Consider the following 22,497-nt stretch of genomic DNA (forward strand, 5'->3'; position numbering starts at 1 on the left):
TACGTTGATATACAAGTATGCAGTGTCTATGTAAATGAACGTTACCTCCGTAATATTGAATGCAGCAAACGTATGTTTTAGGTACAATCTATGCATTATTATTATTTTGTAACCGTAAGTAAACTATATATAATCAGCAGCATAAAATTACAAGTTTTCGTTTCAGAAATTTATTATATATGTTTTAGGTCAATCCAATCAGATTAAAAAAACAATGCAACAAATTGTTTTTTGATATTCATTTCTTTTTTTAGCATCATATTTACCCTTTAAGAACTTCTTATTGTTGCGTTTTCATCATCGTACTGTTATGTTTCGAACATCGTACTGTCCTCTTTTCACCATCGTACTGTCGCGTTTTGACCATCATACTGTCATGTTTTCACCTTCGTACTGTCACATTTTCAACATCGTACTGTCATCATGGGACTGTCGCCTTTTTGCCATCGTACTGTCATGTTTCACCAACGCACTATGATGTTTTCACCTTGTAATGTCATGTTTTCACCATGGGACTGTCGCCTTTTCGCATTTAAACTGTCTTGTTTTAACCATTGTACTGTCTTGTTTTCACCATTATACTGTTTTGTTTTTATCAAGGTACTATTTTGTTTTCACCATCGTACTGTCATGTTTTCACCTTCGTACTGTCATGTTTTCAGCATGAGACTGTTACCTTTTCGCCATCGTACAGTCTTGTTTTCACCATTATACTGCCTCGTTTTCATCAACGTACTATCATGTTTTCACCATCGTACTGTCATGTTTTCACCTTCGTACTGTCATGTTTTTAGCATGGGACTGTCTTCTTTTCGCCATCGTATTGTCTTGTGTTCACCATTGTACTGTCGCATTTTTACCATTTTACTGTCATGTTTTCACCTTCGTACTGTCATGTTTTCTACATGGGACTGCCGCCTTTTTGCCATCGTACTGTCTTGTTTTCACCATCATATTGTCGCCTTTTCATCATTTTACTGTCATGTTTACACCATCATACTGTCAGGTTTTCACCATCCTGCTTTTATGTTTCACCATCGTAATGTATTTGTTTTCATCATGGGACTGTCGCCTTTTCGCAATCATTCTGTCTGGTTTTCACCATAGTACTGTCGCGTTTTTACCATTGTAATGTCATTTTTTCGCCATCGTACTGTCATTGTTTTCATCATCGTACCGTCATGTTTTCACCATCGTACTGTCGCGTTTTCACCACTATACTGTCAGGTTTTCACCATCGTACTGTCATTGTTTTCATCATCGTACCGTCATGTTTTCGCCATCGTACTGTCATGTTTTCCCCAACGTTCTGTCATGTTTTCACCATGGTTATGTCATGTTTATGCCATCGTACTGTCATATTTTCACTATCGTAATGCCATGTTTTCACCATGGTACTGTTACTTTTTTTGCCATCTTACTGTCATGTTTTCACTAACGCACTGTCAGGTTTTTGTCATGGTAATTACATGTTTTCACAATTGTACTGTCATGTTTCCATCATGGTACTGTCATGTTTTCAACATCGTACTGTCATGTTTTCACCATCGTACTGTCATGTTTTATCGTACTGTCATGTTTTCTACATAGGACTGTCGCCTTTTCGCCATCGTACTGTCTTTTTTCACCATCATACTGTCGCCTTTTCAACATTTTACTGTCATGTTTTCACAATTGTACTGTCATGTTTTCACCATCCTGCTTTTATGTTTCAACATCGTAATGTATTTTCTTCATCATGGGACTGAGCCTTTTCGCCATCATTCTGTCTTGTTTTCACCATAGTACTGTCGCGTTTTTACCATTGTAATGTCATATTTTCGCTATCGTACTGTCATTGTTTTCATCATCGTACCGTCATGTTTTCACCATCGTACTGTCGCGTTTTCACCACTATACTGTCAAGTTTTCACCATCGTACTGTCATTGTTTTCATCATCGTACCGTCATGTTTTCGCCATCGTACTGTCATGTTTTCACCAACATACTGTCAAGTTTTCATCACGGTTATGTCATGTTTATGCCATCGTACTGTCTTGTTTTCACTATGGTAATGCCATGTTTTCACCATGGTACTGTTGCCTTTTTGCCATCGTACTGTCATGTTTTAACTAACGTACTGTCAGGTTTTTGTCATGGTAATTACATGTTTTCACAATTGTACTGTCATGTTTCCACCATGGTAATGTCATGTTTTCACCACCGTACTGTCATGTTTTCACCATAGTACTGTCATGTTTTCAACATCGGAATGTCATGTTTTCAGTATGGCACTGTTGCCTTTTTTGTCATCGTACTGTTATGTTTTTGTTATTGTACTGTCATGTTTTCACTTTCTTACTGTCGTGTTTCCATCATGGGTATGTGGGATTTACATCATTGACTGTCTTGTTTTAATAATCGTACTGTCGCGTTTTCACCATCGTTCTGTCATGTTTTTACCATCATACTATCGCCTTACGGTGCGCATGCACATAAACTAATTTGCCCTTCATGTGAAAAAAATATCGGATACGATCACCATCAATGTAAATCTCCAATCATAATTGCGTCAAACTTGATGAAAATAATACAGATGTATAAGAAACGTCTCGTAAACTCATCGGTCTTTTGAAAAAACTAATGATAGCACAGCCCTAAAGCAAATGGCACAGTTTGAAGTAAAATGACGTAACGTCATATTTACTTTATAAAAGCACCTGTCTTTTTATGAATAATAATACTTCTACAACACTTCCTGCTATTAGAACTGCTACTGCTACTACTACTTCTACTACTACTACTACTACTACTACTACTACTACTACTACTACTACTACTACTACTACTACTACTACTACTACTACTACTACTACTACTACTACTACTACCCGCTGCTATTGCTGTTGCTGCTGCTGCTATTGATACTGTTACTACTACTACAACAACAACAACTACTACTACTACTACTACTACTACTACTACTACTACTACTACTACTACTACTACTACTACTACTACTACTACTACTACCATCATCATCACCTACTACTACCGCTAACTACTATTAATTCTACTTGCTACTACAAACACCACCAGCACCACAACCACTTCTACTACTACAACTTCCACTACTATTACTACTCTTGCGATCTCTATTCTGACTATTTGCTTGCTCATGCTGCTATTCTGTAATACAACTATTCCATTCGGGATTTAACGTGTTTGAGAACCAAGGCAACCATAGAAACCCGAATATGTCAGTCTTATACATTGTATTTTTAGAACAAAAACATCTGAAATAATATTCCACAAGCACAACCTTTTATAAAAGTTTTTTTTCCGGGAAACCGACCCTCCGTAGCAAACTTGGTGTAAATATAATGATTATTGAACATCAAATCTATGATAACTGAACTATTATTTTGGGTACATTGAATGCTATGTAAAGTTAGTGCAAATGTGCAACATGATGATGATGATGATGATGATGATGATGATTATGCGTATTGTGATTATGAGAATGTTGATTATGATAGTTACGATAATGCCACATTGGCGACAATTTTTACAATAATACAAATCACAATGCGACGACGATGACGACAACTAAGATAATGATAATCATATCACGACGCAACATGACAACAATGATTACAATGATTATGTGATGACCACAACTAAGATAATGATATTTATAGTAGCAATTAGGTAACAACGACATTTATGCAAATCATGATGCAATGATGACGTGAATGGTGCTAACGAGGTTATAATGCGTAGTTGTTGTTGTTGTTGATGATGATGATGATGATGATGATGATGATGATATATTTCAAAGACACGCACCCCTGAAACCAACATGTTAGCACTTGGAGGGGAAATCTTCTATGCTCATGCGCACCGGAAGACAATATAACGATGATTATAACACGACAATACGATGATGACTTCGTGACAGTGCGATGATGGAAATACAATTGTACTTCAATAAAAACGCGATAGTACGATGATGAAAACACTATAGTGCAATGATGATTACACGACAGTACGATGATAAAAACAAGACAGTACGATGATGAAAACACAACAGTACGATGATGAAAACGCGGTGATAACAGCAGACAAAATAATGAAAGAAAATTAACATGCATTAAAAGAAACCATCCTTTTATACTACAGTTATCAATTTCCAAGAAAGAGTCTAAAATTTGTTAGTAGGGGTCAGTTCCCACCAAACCTGCTCTATCATAGTTTATTACGCTGGTAAACTAGTGGCTGGCTGATTTGATTATCCATGCTGGTATATAGCAGTGAAGTTATGATAGTTGAAATAATTACTACAGTCGTATGCAGACCGCTGTTTGTTCTTACTGCAGGATTGACCAAAGTTGGGGGATTTATGGAGGATGGATGACTTGCTAATTGAATTGCCCATCTCAATAACACCTATAATAAATACCTAAATTATTTAATTCGTTCCATCAGATAAATGCTACTCAGTTGCAGTCTGAGGATTGAAAAATGCGTCTCTTTGTAAAGTCCAGTTCTGGTTGACTTGCCGGCAACAAAGTACAAGCACATATTACTGAAAACAGAAAACTGGTTAGATAATAATAGCCGTCTCCCCGGCAATCTGTCCATTTCGGTTTTTGTGTGAGTGAAATTACAAAATTTTGAGCGACTCAATAAAACTTCATATATTATTTGATTACGAACAATGAGAGAGAATACGAACGCTATTTAAGTATTTTGAAGTATATTTGCATCAATATTTAATTTTAATGAAATTGATAAAAATATGTTTTACTTGGAATATTGATGATTATTTTGATTTATTTAATTTAAACACGATTAGCTCAACTCTCATGAGTTATACACAAATACACCTTTTCGAAGACGTCATCATATCAGAAAGTTTAAATGGTTTACGGTTAAACAGACATTGTTACCCTTAAAGAATTCTTTATATTTCACACAAGTTAACTACACCATGATATAAATTGGTAAAACATTTCTAAAACGAGGCACTCAATGCACCATAATCAGTTGGCTTTGACACAAAGCCCCTGGGACGTAGATGGCAATTAAATTTTGGCATTAACTATCCAGCCACCAGAGTGCTAGATCTTAAATTACCTCAATGCCATGCTTATCAAACTGATCACAAGAATTAGTTATACATCATTATGCTGAACAAACTTGCATCGCGTCAGTGTCAGTGGCTAGCAGGGGAAAGTCTTATTTTGCATACGCACTGCCCTCTCCATTCCTAAGTTCACTGAGCAAGCGCATGCATGTAAAATGGAATTTTCAATGAAGTGGAGTATTGATGGTCATATCTTCCAAACTAAAGAACAAAAATTCAATGGAAGAGTAATCAAGCATGTTCATTGTGGCAGCATTGGTTGCATTAAGGTAAATACTACTATATTTTTGTTTATTTGTAAAAACGATATGATTCTTATCGTGCTATTGCCGCCTTTAACCCTTTGTAAAAGCGGATGCACAGTTTTAAAACAGTTTCTGCCTTCATGAAACAGTGTAAAAAAATACCTTTGTCAAACAATTTTCGCTAAGTTCCACATTTGCATTCCTTACACATTTTACTAATTTAAAACATATAATTTATGTTTGGCTTTTCAAACAACATTAGTTTTTATTATCATCTTTCTATCAACAAATTGCAATGCTATAATTAAACATTTATCAAGTATTATATGAGTTGATATGAGCAATTTGCAATTAAGTTTTGCTACGCATATTTTCCTAGCAAAGTTTATAAACGCCTTTTTAAAAATGATAATAATAATAATAATATCATATAAAACTTTCCACAAGCACTAGTTGTGATGATTATATTTATCTTGTTTAAAATAAATATCTTTCACAATTTTCCACAAAACAGGTTTCCTTTGAAGATGATGAAAGCATTCAATGCAAGTTAGAACAGTTTATTTCCGGTACGAAGCCAGGATTCAGGCAAAGCAGATCCCTGTTCTTGACATGGTTAGATTTCAAGGTAAAATTGTTCAATGTATGCTCACTTCGCCCATTCTTAATAACTTATAACTTACTTCAGGTCATCTAACTATTTATTAGTAAAACATTTTTATAGTAAAAGTAACCTAAGCCTAAATCCCAGGTGCATTACGACACAAGGTGGTTTACATTTCTGTTACGCTTTGTGACTCTGGCTTATATACTTATAAAAAAGTGACAGTTGCACTTTCCTAATCACGACGTTTTAAAGTGACACATGGAAGCCGGGCAAATACCAAATAATTCGTATATTTGTAATGCAGCATTTTTGGCAATATTTTTTTACATAATTGGACTTCCTGTTGTTGTTCTGTTTATTTAATTAGCGCAACTAGGTATCTTTTCTGAAGTTTTTTAATGTTATATTTGTCTAGTTGTTCTTTAGTCATCACTATTTCAATTTATTTAAATATTTCATGATTTTGAAATGGATCGTCTGTAGCGTTTGCTATGAATCCATGTCAAACATCCATTTCTTTGTATTTAGATGTATAAAACTAAATTAATTTCCGTGGTTTGAGGATTGTTAAATGGTGTTACAAGGAATGATAATATTTTAGGCACACCTGTGAACAATCTCTTTGCCCAGATTATCACTACGAGTTGCCATACTTTGTTGTATTTCAGGGATGCGAGATGCAACATATATCCCGATATCAATCACCTCGAAAAGAAGTGCATCGCTAAAACGCGGCAAATAAATGAGGTATAGTACCCGGATTGCCAATATAGTAATGTTTTAAATGTTTTTAATTTGCTGGGAAAATCACACACAATAAGTTGTAAATACAAATATAACGAGCAATTTCTTTTCACACGCGTGAAGACTACATGAGATAAATGTGAATATTCCATACATTATTATGTTGTTGAATAGTATAAGGGTTTAATTGTAATTGTTTATTTTTCAGTTACAAGGGGAAATTCAGAATTTGAAAGAAAAACTGGTAAATAAAGACAGGCAGATTGCAGATATGCAGGTAATATGCCGTTAAATCTTAAATGCTTAAAATGGTAAACTATTTTGATTAATTTTTGATATGTCTTTTTATTGTATCGTAATATTTCCATTTCTGTAAAGAGACCTTGTCGGTGTTCAACTTTTAAAGTAGTGTAAATAAATAAGCATAGGCCCTCTATTTTGTAACAAGTATTTCATTATATATGAACAACCTTATAAAGAACATATAAAAGGAAAGCACATATGCTTATCTATAAATATTATTCATAAAATGAACATGAATTCTCTGTGAATATACGCCTATACACATTTTCAGAGAGTATTATGTTTTGTACTATTTAAATGTTTATTAAATATTTCCTATGTCGATTTAGAAAAATATGGCAAATTTTGAGGCCATGAACATATATTTCAGGCAAACCAAAACAGAATGTATGCAGAGAATGATAGTCTAATGCTCAGAGTGAAAATGGCAGAACAGATAGCAGCAAGGGCAAGGGCTTCCCTACCAAAGGTACTGTTTTTTACACGGAAACCAATTATATCCAATGAAGCTCGTTATTTCTCACGATTATTATGTATATGTGCATGTTTATAGCTTCAACTTAAATAACAAAGTCCACAGCCTCTAACCACATACATAAATGCCGCATCTGATCAACCTAGAAGTAAATGGGGTACCTATTATGACCATATTCCTTGCATTTGTTTTAGCTCGTCTGTTTAAGAAAGATGAGCTTACATCATAGCTTCATGGGGATATGTTGTTGTCTTTCGTTGAAAACGTGTTAAAGTTGATATATGTGTAGTAATCACACAAGTTACAGCTAAGATGATTGACAAGTATATTATAAATCATAGTAAACCAAAGGGTCAACATTCATAACTCATGTAGTTCTTATTACTAGTTTGCATTTTGGTAAAATATTGTCCCTTTTTGTCTTTTTTGAACCCACAAGCGAAGCTATTGTTTAATTAACAAGGATAACAGTTGCAGTCTAATGATCTTTGATATCTTCATGTCGCTTTTTTAAAATAATCAGTCCGTCAACCTATAAGACTGTCCATCGTTCATAACAGACTCTTTATGATGGCTATAACTATGTAATTTCATATTTTGACGATCTATTTTAAACAGTCTTTGGTAGATTAACTGAAAAATCTTCATTATATCTTCATTTCTTTCCATCAAACCTTCAGCACATGTGATAAGATGACAACCATATTTACAACATCAAAATGTGAAGGTCAAGTTAACACTTAACCGGATTAAGAAATTAGTTGTAATGTAAAAGAAATGTATATTGATGAAATATGTCTGCTTGCTGTCTGAGCCTTGTAATTATATTTTCAAATTCCTGCAATGGGTGAAAATCCATATGGATTTCAACATTTGACGAGAAAATAAAAGTTTGATTTTATATTCACATCTTTTATTCAATATTAATTTTGTAAGAATAACTGAGTTTTGGAGCACTGCTTGTTTTTCATTAAAGAACAGCCAAATTCACCAATGCATCTTTATGTTCCTAAAGTTTATTTATGCAGAAGGATCATGTAAACAATATTTTGCTTTGAAATATTGATATAAAGACCATTGTGTATCTCGATTCTAGATTCTGTTCCCATTTTTTTAACAACATATTACTACAACTGACATAAATTTATGGTAGAATGAGACAAATATTACAAAGATAGAACTCTTAGTATGTCTTTGTGACTATTGTTAGTGAAAAGAAGCTTCAATTTTAAGCTCTGTCTTTTTCCTTGACCCAAATAAATTTGTATATTTGTATTATACCATTTGCAGGAATCTCGGGTTGCTGCAAAGAAACAGCTTTTGCAGGAAACGGTTACACAAGCAAACAATGCCAGATTCGATCAGGTTTGTTTGTCTGAAGAAATACAACTTAAAACTAGGCTGAATTCATTTATTACATATGACTGATAATATTTGATAGACATACTTTTCTCCTACCTCAGATAAGTAGATCCAAAAATTTGGCCATGCAGGAAATTAGTATCTTGCCCTCGGGTAAAGATAAAACAAAGACCCGTATGAAATACAGTTGAACACCGTTTATCCGAATTGATCGCAATTTTTTTTTTTTTTTGGTCCCGATTTTACTCCTACTTTGTTTAACTAAATTTTTAATCTTTAATCCGAAATCGCTAGTCCGAATGAATCGCTATTCCCAAGTAAAAATTACGGGCCCGATTTGGTATTTCACACCTTTTTATCAATTCTTATTTCGAACCTTATCATGTCATAGATTTTCACACCAAATTTCAATTACACTAGGGCATGGGCTTGGGGTGACAATGGAGCACAATTAGCGCTTGTTAAAGAATGAAATTGAGCACGTGAATTTTACAATCATCGATGTCAAAAAATTAGCAATTCATTTTGGTGATGTGATGTGTATATAATTTCTGGTTAACACAACATGAATATCAATCGAAAATACGCATTGCTCACTTAACCCGCTACCGAATAATCCGTACTATGTTCCGAATGCATACATGTGCTGTCAATTTGTTTTAAACGTTTTATGTTTTAATAAAGAAGTAAAAAAAACGAATTATTTGTCATTTTGTACATAATAAATCAACAAATATTTTTGTATACGAAATATCACTCAAACCGAATGTATCATATTGGTAACGTGTAACCGAAATTGCAATCTTCACGACTTAGTATTTCACGTCATCTATTATTCGCGAATGCTGTCAATTTTATGAAAATTATTAATCCGAAATATCATTATTATTATTTTTTGGGTCCCTACGATATTCAATTAACGGTGTTCAACTGTACTTTTTTATTGTCATAAAGAGTTCCAGTAAAAATACATTTTTACCTAATTTTATTAAACTGAGATGGGAGAAAAAGCATATACCATAGCCGCCCGTATAAGAAAGGTTCGTCCCAACACTCGCTCAGGGTGTTCTGTGAAAACTCAGTAAACCTCGAGTAAACCTCGTTTCCACAAAACACCCGACGCACAGGTTGGTAATGAAATCTTACGCTCTCGGCCATGTAGGATACTAATAATAACGTTGATACGTAATCGAATTAGCTAAACACTTCCAACTGAAAAAACAGAAATTGCCAACCGCAAAATTAAGTTAAAGTGTTTTATAGTTCAGTAGTTGTAAAGATTGTATGAAAATAATAATTGAATTTAAGAAAAACAACTTATACATGCTAAATTATTAATGTTTATTTTCCATGATTTCTTTACCAAAGATAACTGGCAAAATCTTATTTTATGTACCAATTATAACTGAGCATAATAAATGATTTTAGTAATGAACTGAAACTTTCCTACCAGTATTCAAATGAAAACTTGGCAAGTGGCATACATGCATTGCATATCACATTCATGTTGTATGCAAAATAATAACAATATGCAATATAATACTCAGTCATATTCATAAATTTGGCAACCCAAGAAATAGTGCAAAAAAATTTCATACATACTTAAGAGCAAAGTATACTTTTGCAATTGCTTTAGAGCCCCGGTCCTGTGGTTAGACCATATACTTTAAAATCACGCTGTTGCGGATTCGAATCCCGCCTCCGTCCAGCATATTTTTATTATGGTTTCCCCACCTCTGTTTGTTATATGCTTTTCATAAATTCAATCGTTATTTTAGTACAGAAGGATTCAAAAATATATTTTCAGACAGCAGAAACTGAAACTTTAGCCGAAATAGCAGAAAATATGACGGTATGTTCAAGTATAAATACAGAAATATAAAGCCATTTGTCTATTAAAGTATGAAACATTATATAACAAAGCCATTTGTCTATTAAAGTATAAGACATTATATAACAAATATACTGAACTTAAAATGATCATTAATTGGATTTTGGCTATAATGGCAATATGTAGTATACACTGTAATTTTAAGAATACACCACATCTATAAAATCTAGGAAATACTTATATGTTTGGTTCGTCTTCAGGTGGCAGTTGTGGAATATACAAACCAGAGTGTGTGTATTGGAGAAATGGAGGGAAACATGATAACCTTTGCCCGTCGGCCAGTCGGAAAACTAACAGTTCTCTCAACGTAAAAAATAAACAGAGCGTGATTTTGAATCCCTTGGACAAAATGAAAATTAATCGTCGATATTTAATTGCAAAATTCGAAGGATGTAAGAAAGACAACGTAATACAATTATCGGATATTCAGATTCAACTTATAAATCAGTCCGTAGCTTCGTATTGTTCCAAACAAGCTTCAGACATCTAAAACCTCATATATTTGGTATGATCATAAATATCAGATAACAGTTTGCCTGTACATATCTTTTAAACCTTGTTTTTGTATTTCAGTAAGCTTACATTGTGTTTTCATTTTGTAAATATTTGTACATTTTATGATTGAGTTATTTTTTATTTACTTTTGCTTTGCCTTAAAGCCTATTTTATTTTAGTAAGTTACAAATTCAAGTTTCATTTTGTGAACACAGAGAATCGGTCAATGGCGAAGTCGGGAATCTAGTCTTGGTCTCTCTCGAGAAACATTCCAGTATGCTAAGCTCTTACCCTACATAACTCATTATTCATGAAATATTACATTTATACCCTTTATTGTCACTTGATAACAGTTCGAAGGCCATCATGCTTTGGCTCATCTACTCTGTGTTTATTATAAAAAAAAATCTATTTTTTTTCATAATTTGTTTGTATGAAATACCCCTTCTTTCAACAACATTTGTGTCCAGCATAAGCTGACTCAGAGTCTGATATAGTGACATCCTTGTAGGAAATATAAATCAACTTTTAAATGTTTGCTATAGGTTGTTTAGCATATACTATAAAGTATTCCGATCACGAAAATGTCTTGTAAATGGCGAGAACGAATGATAGAAGTATTATTATTTTCTTGAATAGATAACTTTAAGCAGATACTTTAGGTTTATTTTAATGATATGGAAAGAAACATAGAACAATAAAAAAGTATTGAACCTGCTCCATGTTTACTGATGGAACATTCACCAATTATGTTAATCATGTTCTCGATGACTTTTTTTATATAAGCATACTTTAAATGTACAGTTCATAACATACACTTAGTTGTTTGTCATTCACGTTGTGAATAAATTGTTTAAAACTGTATATGTGTTATAACCGAAAAATGTTCAATACTGCTATTCATTTAAATGCCCCAGTCTGAGAGGCAAATAGATTTCACTTGTCTGTCTGTTCGTCGGTTCATCCAGCTGTCACAAAACATTTTGTCACACGTATCTCCGGCAGTAAATTAGCAAGAGTTTACGACCAGCATGTCTAGTTTTGCATCTTAAGTTCTGTTTGTCTGTTGGCTGTTTGTATGTTTGTCAAATAATCACATTTGTATTCCCTTCATCTGGTAACATCCACGAATTGTTTTGGTTATGTTACCAAACCTTTCAAGATTTAGTTGGTAATATTCCCAGAAATATATTTAACTCTGTCAATACATGTGAGCTGGTTAAGCTCTGCGATTATGTTAAAGAATCAGTATGTATTCGTAATGCTATTCCTAATAATTATTATTATTATTAATTTAGTTCATCCTCTGATACTGCTGCCTTTACGTCAACATATTTGTGTCTTTAACCATAGCACTAACCATGTACAAGCATTTGATATCAAAAACCTAAGTGTATGTGTTTAGACGATGTTCTGATGTATATGACTTAAAAACGTCTGTTCTGTTCTTTTCTGTGTTTTTTTTTAAATCATAATATGCGAAAGTCCACACTTGTATTTAAAATAATTATTGTCAAATTGTAAAATTGTAAAATTGCAAGAGACATAGCTGTAATACTGAAATAACATTCTAGTAGTTTTAAACAACCAGGAATATGTAATCTATGTCGTTCTATCAATCAACACTTATTAGAGTCAAACGTCATGGTCATAACTCATATTCGCCATTAAAATGTTGTCGTATATACTTATTCCCTTCTAAGAGGACACATTTTATCTACAAATATCTGTTATCATCTGAACACGATTGAACACTATGTCTACTATCCTCACACTTTGAATGGTCATAATCTTTAAACTGCCTTTAAACGTCATCCAATGGCCATGACCAATCAGCTGTCATTTCAGTCCATGCGTATTTCGATTGTTCAAATAATCCTGACAACATGGCGCTCAGGGAGTGGTGGGGATTAATGTTTGACAAACATCTCTTGTTATAAAATGTTTATATTTTTATTGGAAATATTACCAAACATTTGCGAATATTGCATGTTTTAGAAATGTTTAAAACAATTTTAGTCATACTATAGATTATTCTGGGAATATTAAAAACCTGCTGAAAAACCTGCTGTTAATTTCAATACTATGCAATGAAGATATTGGTAATATTCCCAGAATAATTCATGTCCTACAGCAGCCCACGTGGAGCTTTTTCTTTTGGATTATTATATTTCAATTCATCTTTTGATATGCCCAAAAAAAGTTTTGGTAATGTTACCAAATATTTCAAGATAATATAATTGTATTCAGGATGAATTTGAGAACGATAACGGAAAATGTTCGTAATTCATTTTGGGAATATTACCAAATATTTGTGACTATTCCTAGTTTAAGAATGATATAGAAAATCTCTCGGCATAATATGGATTATTTTGGGAATGTTCTAAAAATGTTGAAAAGCCCCAGTTTTCAATACTATACTATGAACTGTTTGGTCCTACAGAAACTATTTGTGGAGTTTTCAAAGGCTTTTTGTTGAATTAGTCTGTTTCAGTTCATCTGGTAATATTCTCAAATAATTTTGGTAATGTTACCAAATATCACGATCAAATTGGTAATATTCCCAGAAAACTTGGACATTTTATTCAGAATCCTAGCAGAAAAAGGTCATCATTTATTTTGGGAATATTACCAAATATTTGTGACTTTTCATAGTTGAAGAATATTTTTGAAAATCTCTCGGCATAATATCGATAGTTTTGGGAATGTTCCCAAAAATGTTAAAACCCCCACTATAACTTTAAATACTATACTTTGAAATGTTTGGTAATATTCCCGAAAGGTTTTGGTAATGTTACCAGAAATTTCAAGGTTAACTTTGGTAATATTCCCAGAAAACCTGGACATTATTTCCAAGACGAATTTTAAAATGTTAGCCGAAAATGTTCATAATTCAAAAAAATTACCAAATATTTGTGACAACCCCTAGTTTTTATTAATTTTTAGAAAACCTCTCAACATACTATGGATACTTTTGGGAATATTACCAGAAATGTTGAATATTACCAGAAATGTTGAAAACCACACCATAACTCTTCAATACTATATTACAAAGTGTTTGGAAATATTTTCAAAATGTTTTGGTAATGTTACCAACTTTTCAATATCAAATTGGAAATATTCCCAGAAAACCTGAACATTATACTTAGAATCCTAGCAGAAAATGTTCATCACTTATTTTGGGAATATTACCAAATATTTGTGACTTTTCATAGTTGAAGAATATTTTAGAAAATCTCTCGGCATAGTATTGATTATTTTGGGAATGTTCCCACAAATGTTGAAACCCCCACCACAACTTTCAATACTATACTACAAAGTGTTTGGAATTATTTTCAAAATGTTTTGGTAATGTTACCAAATTTTCAAGATCAAATTGGTAATATTCCAAGAAAACCTGGACATTATATTGAGATTCCTAGCAGAAAATGTTCATCATTTTTTTGGGAATATTACCAAATATTTGTGACTTTTCATAGTTGAAGAATATTTTAGAAAATCTCTCGGCATAGTATGGATTATTTTGGGAATGTTCCCAAAAATGTTAAAACACCCACCACAACTTTCAATACTATTCTACAAAGTGTTTCGAAATATTATCAAAATGTTTTGGTAATGTTACCAACTTTTCAAGATCAAATTGGTAATATTCCCAGAAAACCTGGACATTAAATTCAGAATCCTAGCAGAAAATGTTTATCTTTTTTTGGGGGGAATATTACCAAATATTTGTGACTTTTCATAGTTGAAGAATATTTTAGAAAATCTCTCGGCATAGTATCGATTATTTTGGGAATGTTCCCACAAATGTTGAAACCCCCACCACAACTTTCAATACTATACTACAAAGTGTTAGGAATTATTTTCAAAATGTTTTGGTAATGTTACCAACTTTTCAAGATCAAATTGGTAATATTCCCAGAAAACCTGGACATTATATTCAGAATCCTAGCAGAAAATGTTCATCATTTTTTTGGGAATATTACCAAATATTTGTGACTTTTCATAGTTGAAGAATATTTTAGAAAATCTCTCGGCATAGTATCGGTTATTTTGGGAATGTTCCCACAAATGTTGAAACCCCCACCACAACTTTCAATACTATACTACAAAGTGTTTGGAAATATTTTCAAAATGTTTTGGTAATGTTACCAAATTTTCAAGATCAATTTGGTAATATTCCCAGAAAACCTGGCATACTATGGATTCTTTTGGGAATATTACCAGAAATGTTGAAAACCACACTATAACTCTTCAATACCATACTATGAAGTGTTTGGTAATATTCCCAAAACTATTTCTTATCCTACAGAAATGCTTTGAGGACATTACAAAGGGTTTCTGTTGAATAAAAATGTTACCATGCTGAAAAGGGAAAGTTGCGTTTTCCCTTTTCATTTTGCGGTTTGTTAAACGATATTTTGATAACTATTATTAAAATTATATAAGTACATTTGTCAAAAAAACTCAAAAAATAGATTATTTCCCTTTTTATGAGTAGAATGCCCTTTAAGTTATGCCGTCAATAAGGATCTTACCGCGAACTTTAAATAGGTACTTTTAAGAGTAACGTCATCATCTGTCAATACATTTGAGTACCCAAAGAAATAACCAACCAAAAAACAATGTCTGATTATTAATAATGATTTGTATGTGCTTCTTTTCAAAATTAAACAAATTTGTATATTTGTAGCCATTTTTATTGATATTGTTTTTTTTTAATTTTTGACGTTTATATTGTTCGATTACACTCAGTTTATCAACAGATTAATATGCATGTATCATTGCAATAATAATTGTTACTTATAAAAGCAATAGACGTATGCATCGTTGATGTTAACATATGCATAAAAATATAAAACATGTTATTCATATCAACCACTTTTTAACTCTTTTTTTCTCCCTCAAAAAATGGTACCAGAATTCTGAAGAAAGAAAATTGCATCATCTTCAGTTTACAAGCTGGCCAGACAAGGATATCCCTGACGACGTCACATCAGTCATTGAGTTTAGACAGAGGGTAAACGCCTTGCCGAGTATCTTTGACGGACCAGTAGTTGTGCATTGCAGGTTTGATCTCAAACTTAATACTAATTATACTATTTATAAGCGTTCATTTCTTAGCTTGCGGCGATGGAGACCAACAATGAATAATCGAAAATGATATTGAACATTATAGGCCAATGAGCTTCAGTGTCGATCTTATTATATACGAATAATTTGCAATCGAGCCGGATATTTATTTGTCTTAGGTCAGGAACCAAACCAACTGCATTACTGAAGATATACTATTTTCTAACGTTTTAATGGAACATAAAAACACAATTTTAAAATTGTGGCAGAATTTGGCAACAATGCAGCGCAGGGCTATCAACATTCAAATTAATGTTCTCCTTGGTGTTCTAAAAATACTTTTGAACAACGTTTAAAACATGTTTTGCTTCCAATTAGAAGGTTAATAAGACGTGTCCTAGAATCACCATGCAACGAGTTATTTATTTATTGACTTGAGGATATCAATACATAATAACACTGGTCTAAACCATAATTATTTAGAATTACGAGTTTAATATGGGGGAGATATATAAAACAAGTAAAACATACTCTTATTATATATAATATATATCTCAATCTAATTGGATCTGTTTCGTGAAAGCAGCATAACTCCGTTGAATATCAAAAACATGTTTTTGTCATAGACAATTTGATTTTGTGTAACTTCAGTGCTGGCGTAGGAAGAACAGGAACCTACATAGCTCTGGACATTCTGACTAACGAGGGTGAGGCAGAAGGAGCTATTGATATCCCGGGATGTGTACTCAACATGAGACAGAACAGACCAAACATGATTCAGACCTTGGTGGGATTATAACTTATATGTGTATTATATAAGATAAGTTTTACCTTGTCATGTTTATTTAACACAGCTCCGTGAAAGATGAAATTAATCATAATCGAATCCGTTTCAGTCGTAGAAAAAAAAAAACACCCATATGTAGCCCTCGAGAGAAAACTAATTTGGTTCAGAGATTGGTATGTATACCATTAGACCACTCGTTACTACATGGCAGGATTTCTTGTAGGTAGTACATTACTTGCATTCATTCATTGTTCAAAGTCACGCACAACAAGAAAGATAAATATTTTGTTATTGATGTTTTAGAGTCAATACAAGATTCTTCACCAAGCGTTGGTCCATACATTGACTCTTGATTGTGCGATGATAAGGAGAGAACACTTCGTTGAGTACATGGAGAAATCAAGTAAACAGACTATACAGAAGCAGTTTGAGGTACGAATATTTCTCAAAATATTAAATATGAATACTAAGCGTCGATGTAGCATAATATGCTTTATCATTATTCAAACATAATGTTGCATTCGGAATATACTTTAGAACATGCAATTGAGTCATCAGAATATGTCGGATGAAGAGCTACAAGCCATTGCAATTAATCGGCTGCTGACAAAAAAGAACAGGAAACACGCAGATATACCAGGTACCACAAGTATTTTGACAAAATTACTATATCCCTTAGAAGTATACTGTATACATCACAATAAAGTATTCCAAAGAATAAAACTCATGTATAATTTGTTGCACACGATACCATGTTTTAATTTGTTAAATATTTAACAAGCTTACTCCCTTGAAGTCTTCTTAATAATTAATATGATGTATAGTTTTGGCTTTGTGTATTGTTAGGTGATTCCAACAGACCGCATCTTAGTCTATTTTTGGAAACAGGCGAGTCAGATTACATCAATGCGATATACATCAACGTAAGTGTATACTTTGGATGACATGATAGTTTGCTTTACATAAATCGGTCGATGACAGTTGCCAAGTTCATTAAATTTAAAATGATAATACAATGTATATTTTAGCGACCAGCCCCGAAATATAACAACTGAATAAAACCTGTATAGAGGATGAAGACAAAGGCCTATAGGACTTAATGAGAAAAATCAAAACCCTAGAATGAAACGAACCTCTATTTCAGAGTTTAAAAACAAAACACCGCTTCTTGGTTGCACAAACACCTCTACCGGGCACAGTTGCTGATTTCATTGCACTTGCTGTTCAAGAAACCTGTTCCTGTATCGTTAGTATGGAGGCACACTTGGAAAAGGATAAGGTAAAATGTAGCCTGGCCAGATATTTTGATAATGAAATAAGGTTTGTATTTTTACACTTATCGTTTAGTGGAGTTTACATTGAGTCTTTATTTTATATTAATGTTGTACTATTTTACACAAAACATGGCGTTTCATTATGGGATAACATTTTTAAATATACTGTATTAGTCAGAGTAATCATTAACGGAATGTTTGTAGGAATTCTACAAATTGAAATAGTATTTTCCGTAGCATATCACCACTAGTTATACATTGTAAATATCGCATTTTGATCTAAACGTATGGTTACTTTTATCGTTTGATAAAGGGAGTTGGCTTGTACTTTCCTGGTGACAAACAGACAATGAAGAAGGCTAAGGTTTCCGTACGTTCCACCACAGATCAGATTACAAGACACTTTGTGAAAAGATATCTGCATTTCGAACTAGAAGGAAAGGTAAGATTTAAGACATTTTGATTGCGCACACATTTGCAAAATATAATTGTCTCTTTTGATTGTAAATATACTTCGAAAACAAATTCGTAATGTTTTAATAAATTCAATTTGAACAACACCAACACCCGCAAACAACAGCAACAATAATTTATTCATTGACGCAATTGCAACGCAATTATTGTGTATAAAAAAGTATACATTGGAACATAGACCAAGAAAGATGTGACGATTCCACACTATGAATATTTGGACTGGGATACAAAACACAATGTTCCGAAGTCGCCAGAACTCTTTATTGCCTTCATCAATGAAGTTGAAGACGTATTCAAAGCATCTCACCTGAAGGGACCGATACTGTTGCACTGTCTGTACGTTCAAACTTTGCTTCAGCGCCCATTCAAATTTAGATTTTTTTCTTAGTGAAATTATTCGTCACTTCGTTTTCACATTTGATAATAAGGTTATTGCGTAAATTGAATTTCGTGTGGTGATGTACATTTTAAACTCAACCATGCAATAAAAGAACATGGTAAATTAAACATCGAAAACATATTGCAAAGCAAATTTTCGAAGAGTTAAAATAAAGCATCGATGTTTTTTCTTTCTAAGACACGTTTCCTAATACGATATATAACTTTTGTGATAGAAACGGTGCTGGAAAGAGCGGCCTATTTTGTGTTGTTTCGACATTACTTGAACACCTGAGTGTAGATAATGAAGTCAGTGTGGTCAATGCGGTGCAGAGAGTCAGAGCTAGAAGACCTCTTGCTATTCCAAATAAGGTAAATATAAGAACACTTCTTCAAACAGATGTTTCATATTGCATGGTATAATAATCTGCTTTGTAATGGGTTTGTATCCCAATTATACAATTGAAACTACAATGACAAACGAAGAAGGAAGATAATTAACAATGAGTCTATCAAGAGGCACAATTAAAGTATATTTGTATCAAACGAATGTCCATGAGTCGTATATACTTCAAGGTGAACACGATAAAAGAGTGTTTTTTTTATTATTTTAATTCTTAAGTCCTATATCTATGTGTTACAAATATTGATAGTTATAATTATAGTTATCAAATTCAAATTGTACTTAAGTTAAACTCTTCTGAAATTTCCCCAATACGTTTGTTGCATATGCTTTCATCTGATAAAGACTTAATAAAATCGAATCTCGTTTTGAGATAGAGAGTTTGTCTCATTGTTGTATATTTCATCAGTTGTTGATAATGTTTATTATTATTGCATTACTGTACGAGTTTGATCTTTTAGGAACAGTTTTACTTCTGCTACGAGTGTGTTCTACATTCCGTGAACACAGTAGATAACGTTGTGTATTACAACATAAGTGGGGGTATCCTGAGGGAATAAACAATTCGATCATGTCGGATAAATGGCACACGTGAAGTTACCATTGACACGAAGACATGAGTATGATTAAATATTGAGTTATGCTTTTTCATAAGGTGCAACAAAGTATTTCAATGTTATTTTATTGCAATTCTGCATCTCCTTTATTCCATAATTAATAGAACACTTGTATTTCACCTGCCAATATAAACACAAACATTTTATTGTAAATCTCATTGTAATTATTTGCATATTGTTATGATTTTTTATTTTACCATATTGTAGACTCTTTAATGGTTTTTATTTTAAATGAATCTTATATCAAAACGTTAACAAAGAGGCAAGGCTTAATATGCAAGCTTACAGTATGAACACTAGCAATTGATAAGTTACATCTCTATTTCAATATATGCATGTTACTTATTGCATGGCTAGCTTGCATATATGTAACAGGCAACATACTACATCAAACCCTCGTGGTTGAAATTATTCTAAACCTTGCGCTCGTAATGTAAAATTTCATTCTAGCAATGGATGGAGTGGATGCATCAACTTTTTTGATATATCAAATGATTGAGTTGTACATAATAATTATTATGATGTTGTTAACTAAAGATAGAATTATATTCGATTGTGTTTTGTGTTGCCCTATTACATTTAGCTTTGAATACACATTTTATTTGAAATTTGTATAACAATGTCATAACGATTTATCAACCATGCAATAAAGGAACATTGTAAATTAAACATCGAAAACATATTGCAAAGCACATATTCGAAGAGTTAAAATAAAGCATTGATGTTTCTACTTTCTAAGACACTTTTCCTAACACGATATATAACTTTTGTGATAGAAACGGTGCTGAAAAGAGCGGCCTATTTTGTGTTATGTTAATTATTATTGCATCATTGTACGAGTTTGATCTTTAAGGAACAGTTTTACTTCTGCTGCGAGTGTATTCTCCATTCCGTAAACGATTTAAAAAAAAATAATCTGTATTTAATCGAGCCTAAAAGTATGATTGTAGGAGTTGTAAGCGTTTATCAGTAAAATAACATCTATTTTTTTAATAATCGTAAGTGTTTTCTTTTCAAACTGGAAATGTGTCTATCATATGAGCAGATTTGCACGTAATTGAGCATGTTATTGAACATGTACCTGTGTATTTCTGGTGTGTAGTACTGTTGCTTAGCATCTCATATTACTTTGTATAGAAGCCTTTTTTATTTTTGGAAGTGTATTATATCTTCTATTTACTTTAAACTTGCGTTAGGCAAAATCATGAACTTTGTATTATTAAATAACCGAAAAATAGACAGCCGTCGATGAAGCCAAATATAAATTATATTCACTAGGGTTTTCTCATAATCCTGATCAATATAAAAGTGTCATTTTATTAATAAATTCACTGTTTTTCCCGGTTTGGTTTTTAGTTCTCTTTTTGTAATATTATTGGTTCAAAATAAAACGAGAACCAATTAATTTGATTTTTTTCCAGTTTGGTTTTAATTGTCTTCACCACCTTGTTTGTTCGTGAATTTAAACGGGGACTAATCCATATACGTTTTCAGAATCAAAACGTCTACCTGCTGTCAACGTTAATATGACAATGTATTCAGAATGTTGCTATGTATTTCAATTGTGCTTTAGGCTTAGTATGTTCATTTTCCAAAACTGAAATTTGGGACAACTAGGATCAATTTTCGAAACAATTTTACGAATTTATTTATACGCTTGTCAACTTCCATTGTATTTACATTATTGTATATTAACTGTTATGCTTGATCATTTTGACATTATACGAGCATACTATTTGTATTTCAGTTCTTCCAATAAACGTTCTCTTCCTGTGTTTTGTTTTAATTCCATTGAAGGTAACATTGTAAAGCAAACCAACCACCATTGGATAACACAACCCTAACCTGAAGTTATTTAACCTGACCTTTGTGTATAGTTTAACAAGAGATGTTTGTTAATCATCATGACACCCCTGAGCGCCATGTTGTCAAGACTATTTGGACAATGTAATTTGTCATTGACAGTGGATGCCTTTTAAGTTTATGATAATTCAAAGCGTAAGGATAGTAGGTACAGTTTTTAATCATGTTCTTTTGATTACTGATTTTTGAAGATTAAAATGTATCTTCTTAGCAGCAGGAAATAAATAAATAACACGTAATTGTAATGACTAATATGATATGTGACCTTGACCGTTTATTATATGACCTTAAAATATAAAGTTGTCATCTATTGGTCACCCCCAACCTAAATTTTAAGCTTGAGGGCCATGGGTGCAGGCAAAGTCGAGTTATCACACA

General features: G+C 32.6%; 1 protein-coding gene across 1 annotated transcript in view; it reads left to right on the forward strand.

Annotated features, from left to right (window-relative positions):
* LOC128205800 (receptor-type tyrosine-protein phosphatase S-like) overlaps positions 1-22,011 on the forward strand; it is a 41,139-nt gene extending 19,128 nt beyond the window's left edge. Inside the window, exons 11-20 of the mRNA XM_052907763.1 lie at positions 16,172-16,320; positions 16,975-17,110; positions 17,414-17,542; positions 17,648-17,750; positions 17,957-18,033; positions 18,255-18,389; positions 18,698-18,826; positions 19,037-19,194; positions 19,473-19,608; positions 20,101-22,011. Coding sequence (XP_052763723.1) covers positions 16,172-16,320; positions 16,975-17,110; positions 17,414-17,542; positions 17,648-17,750; positions 17,957-18,033; positions 18,255-18,389; positions 18,698-18,826; positions 19,037-19,194; positions 19,473-19,608; positions 20,101-20,199 — 1,251 coding nt within the window. The 3' untranslated portion in view covers positions 20,200-22,011. The remainder of the gene's footprint in view (positions 1-16,171; positions 16,321-16,974; positions 17,111-17,413; positions 17,543-17,647; positions 17,751-17,956; positions 18,034-18,254; positions 18,390-18,697; positions 18,827-19,036; positions 19,195-19,472; positions 19,609-20,100) is intronic.
* The last annotated feature ends 486 nt before the right edge of the window (positions 22,012-22,497 follow it).

This window comes from Mya arenaria, chromosome 10 (genome assembly GCF_026914265.1).
Source record: "Mya arenaria isolate MELC-2E11 chromosome 10, ASM2691426v1".
Lineage (NCBI taxonomy): Eukaryota > Metazoa > Mollusca > Bivalvia > Myida > Myidae > Mya > Mya arenaria.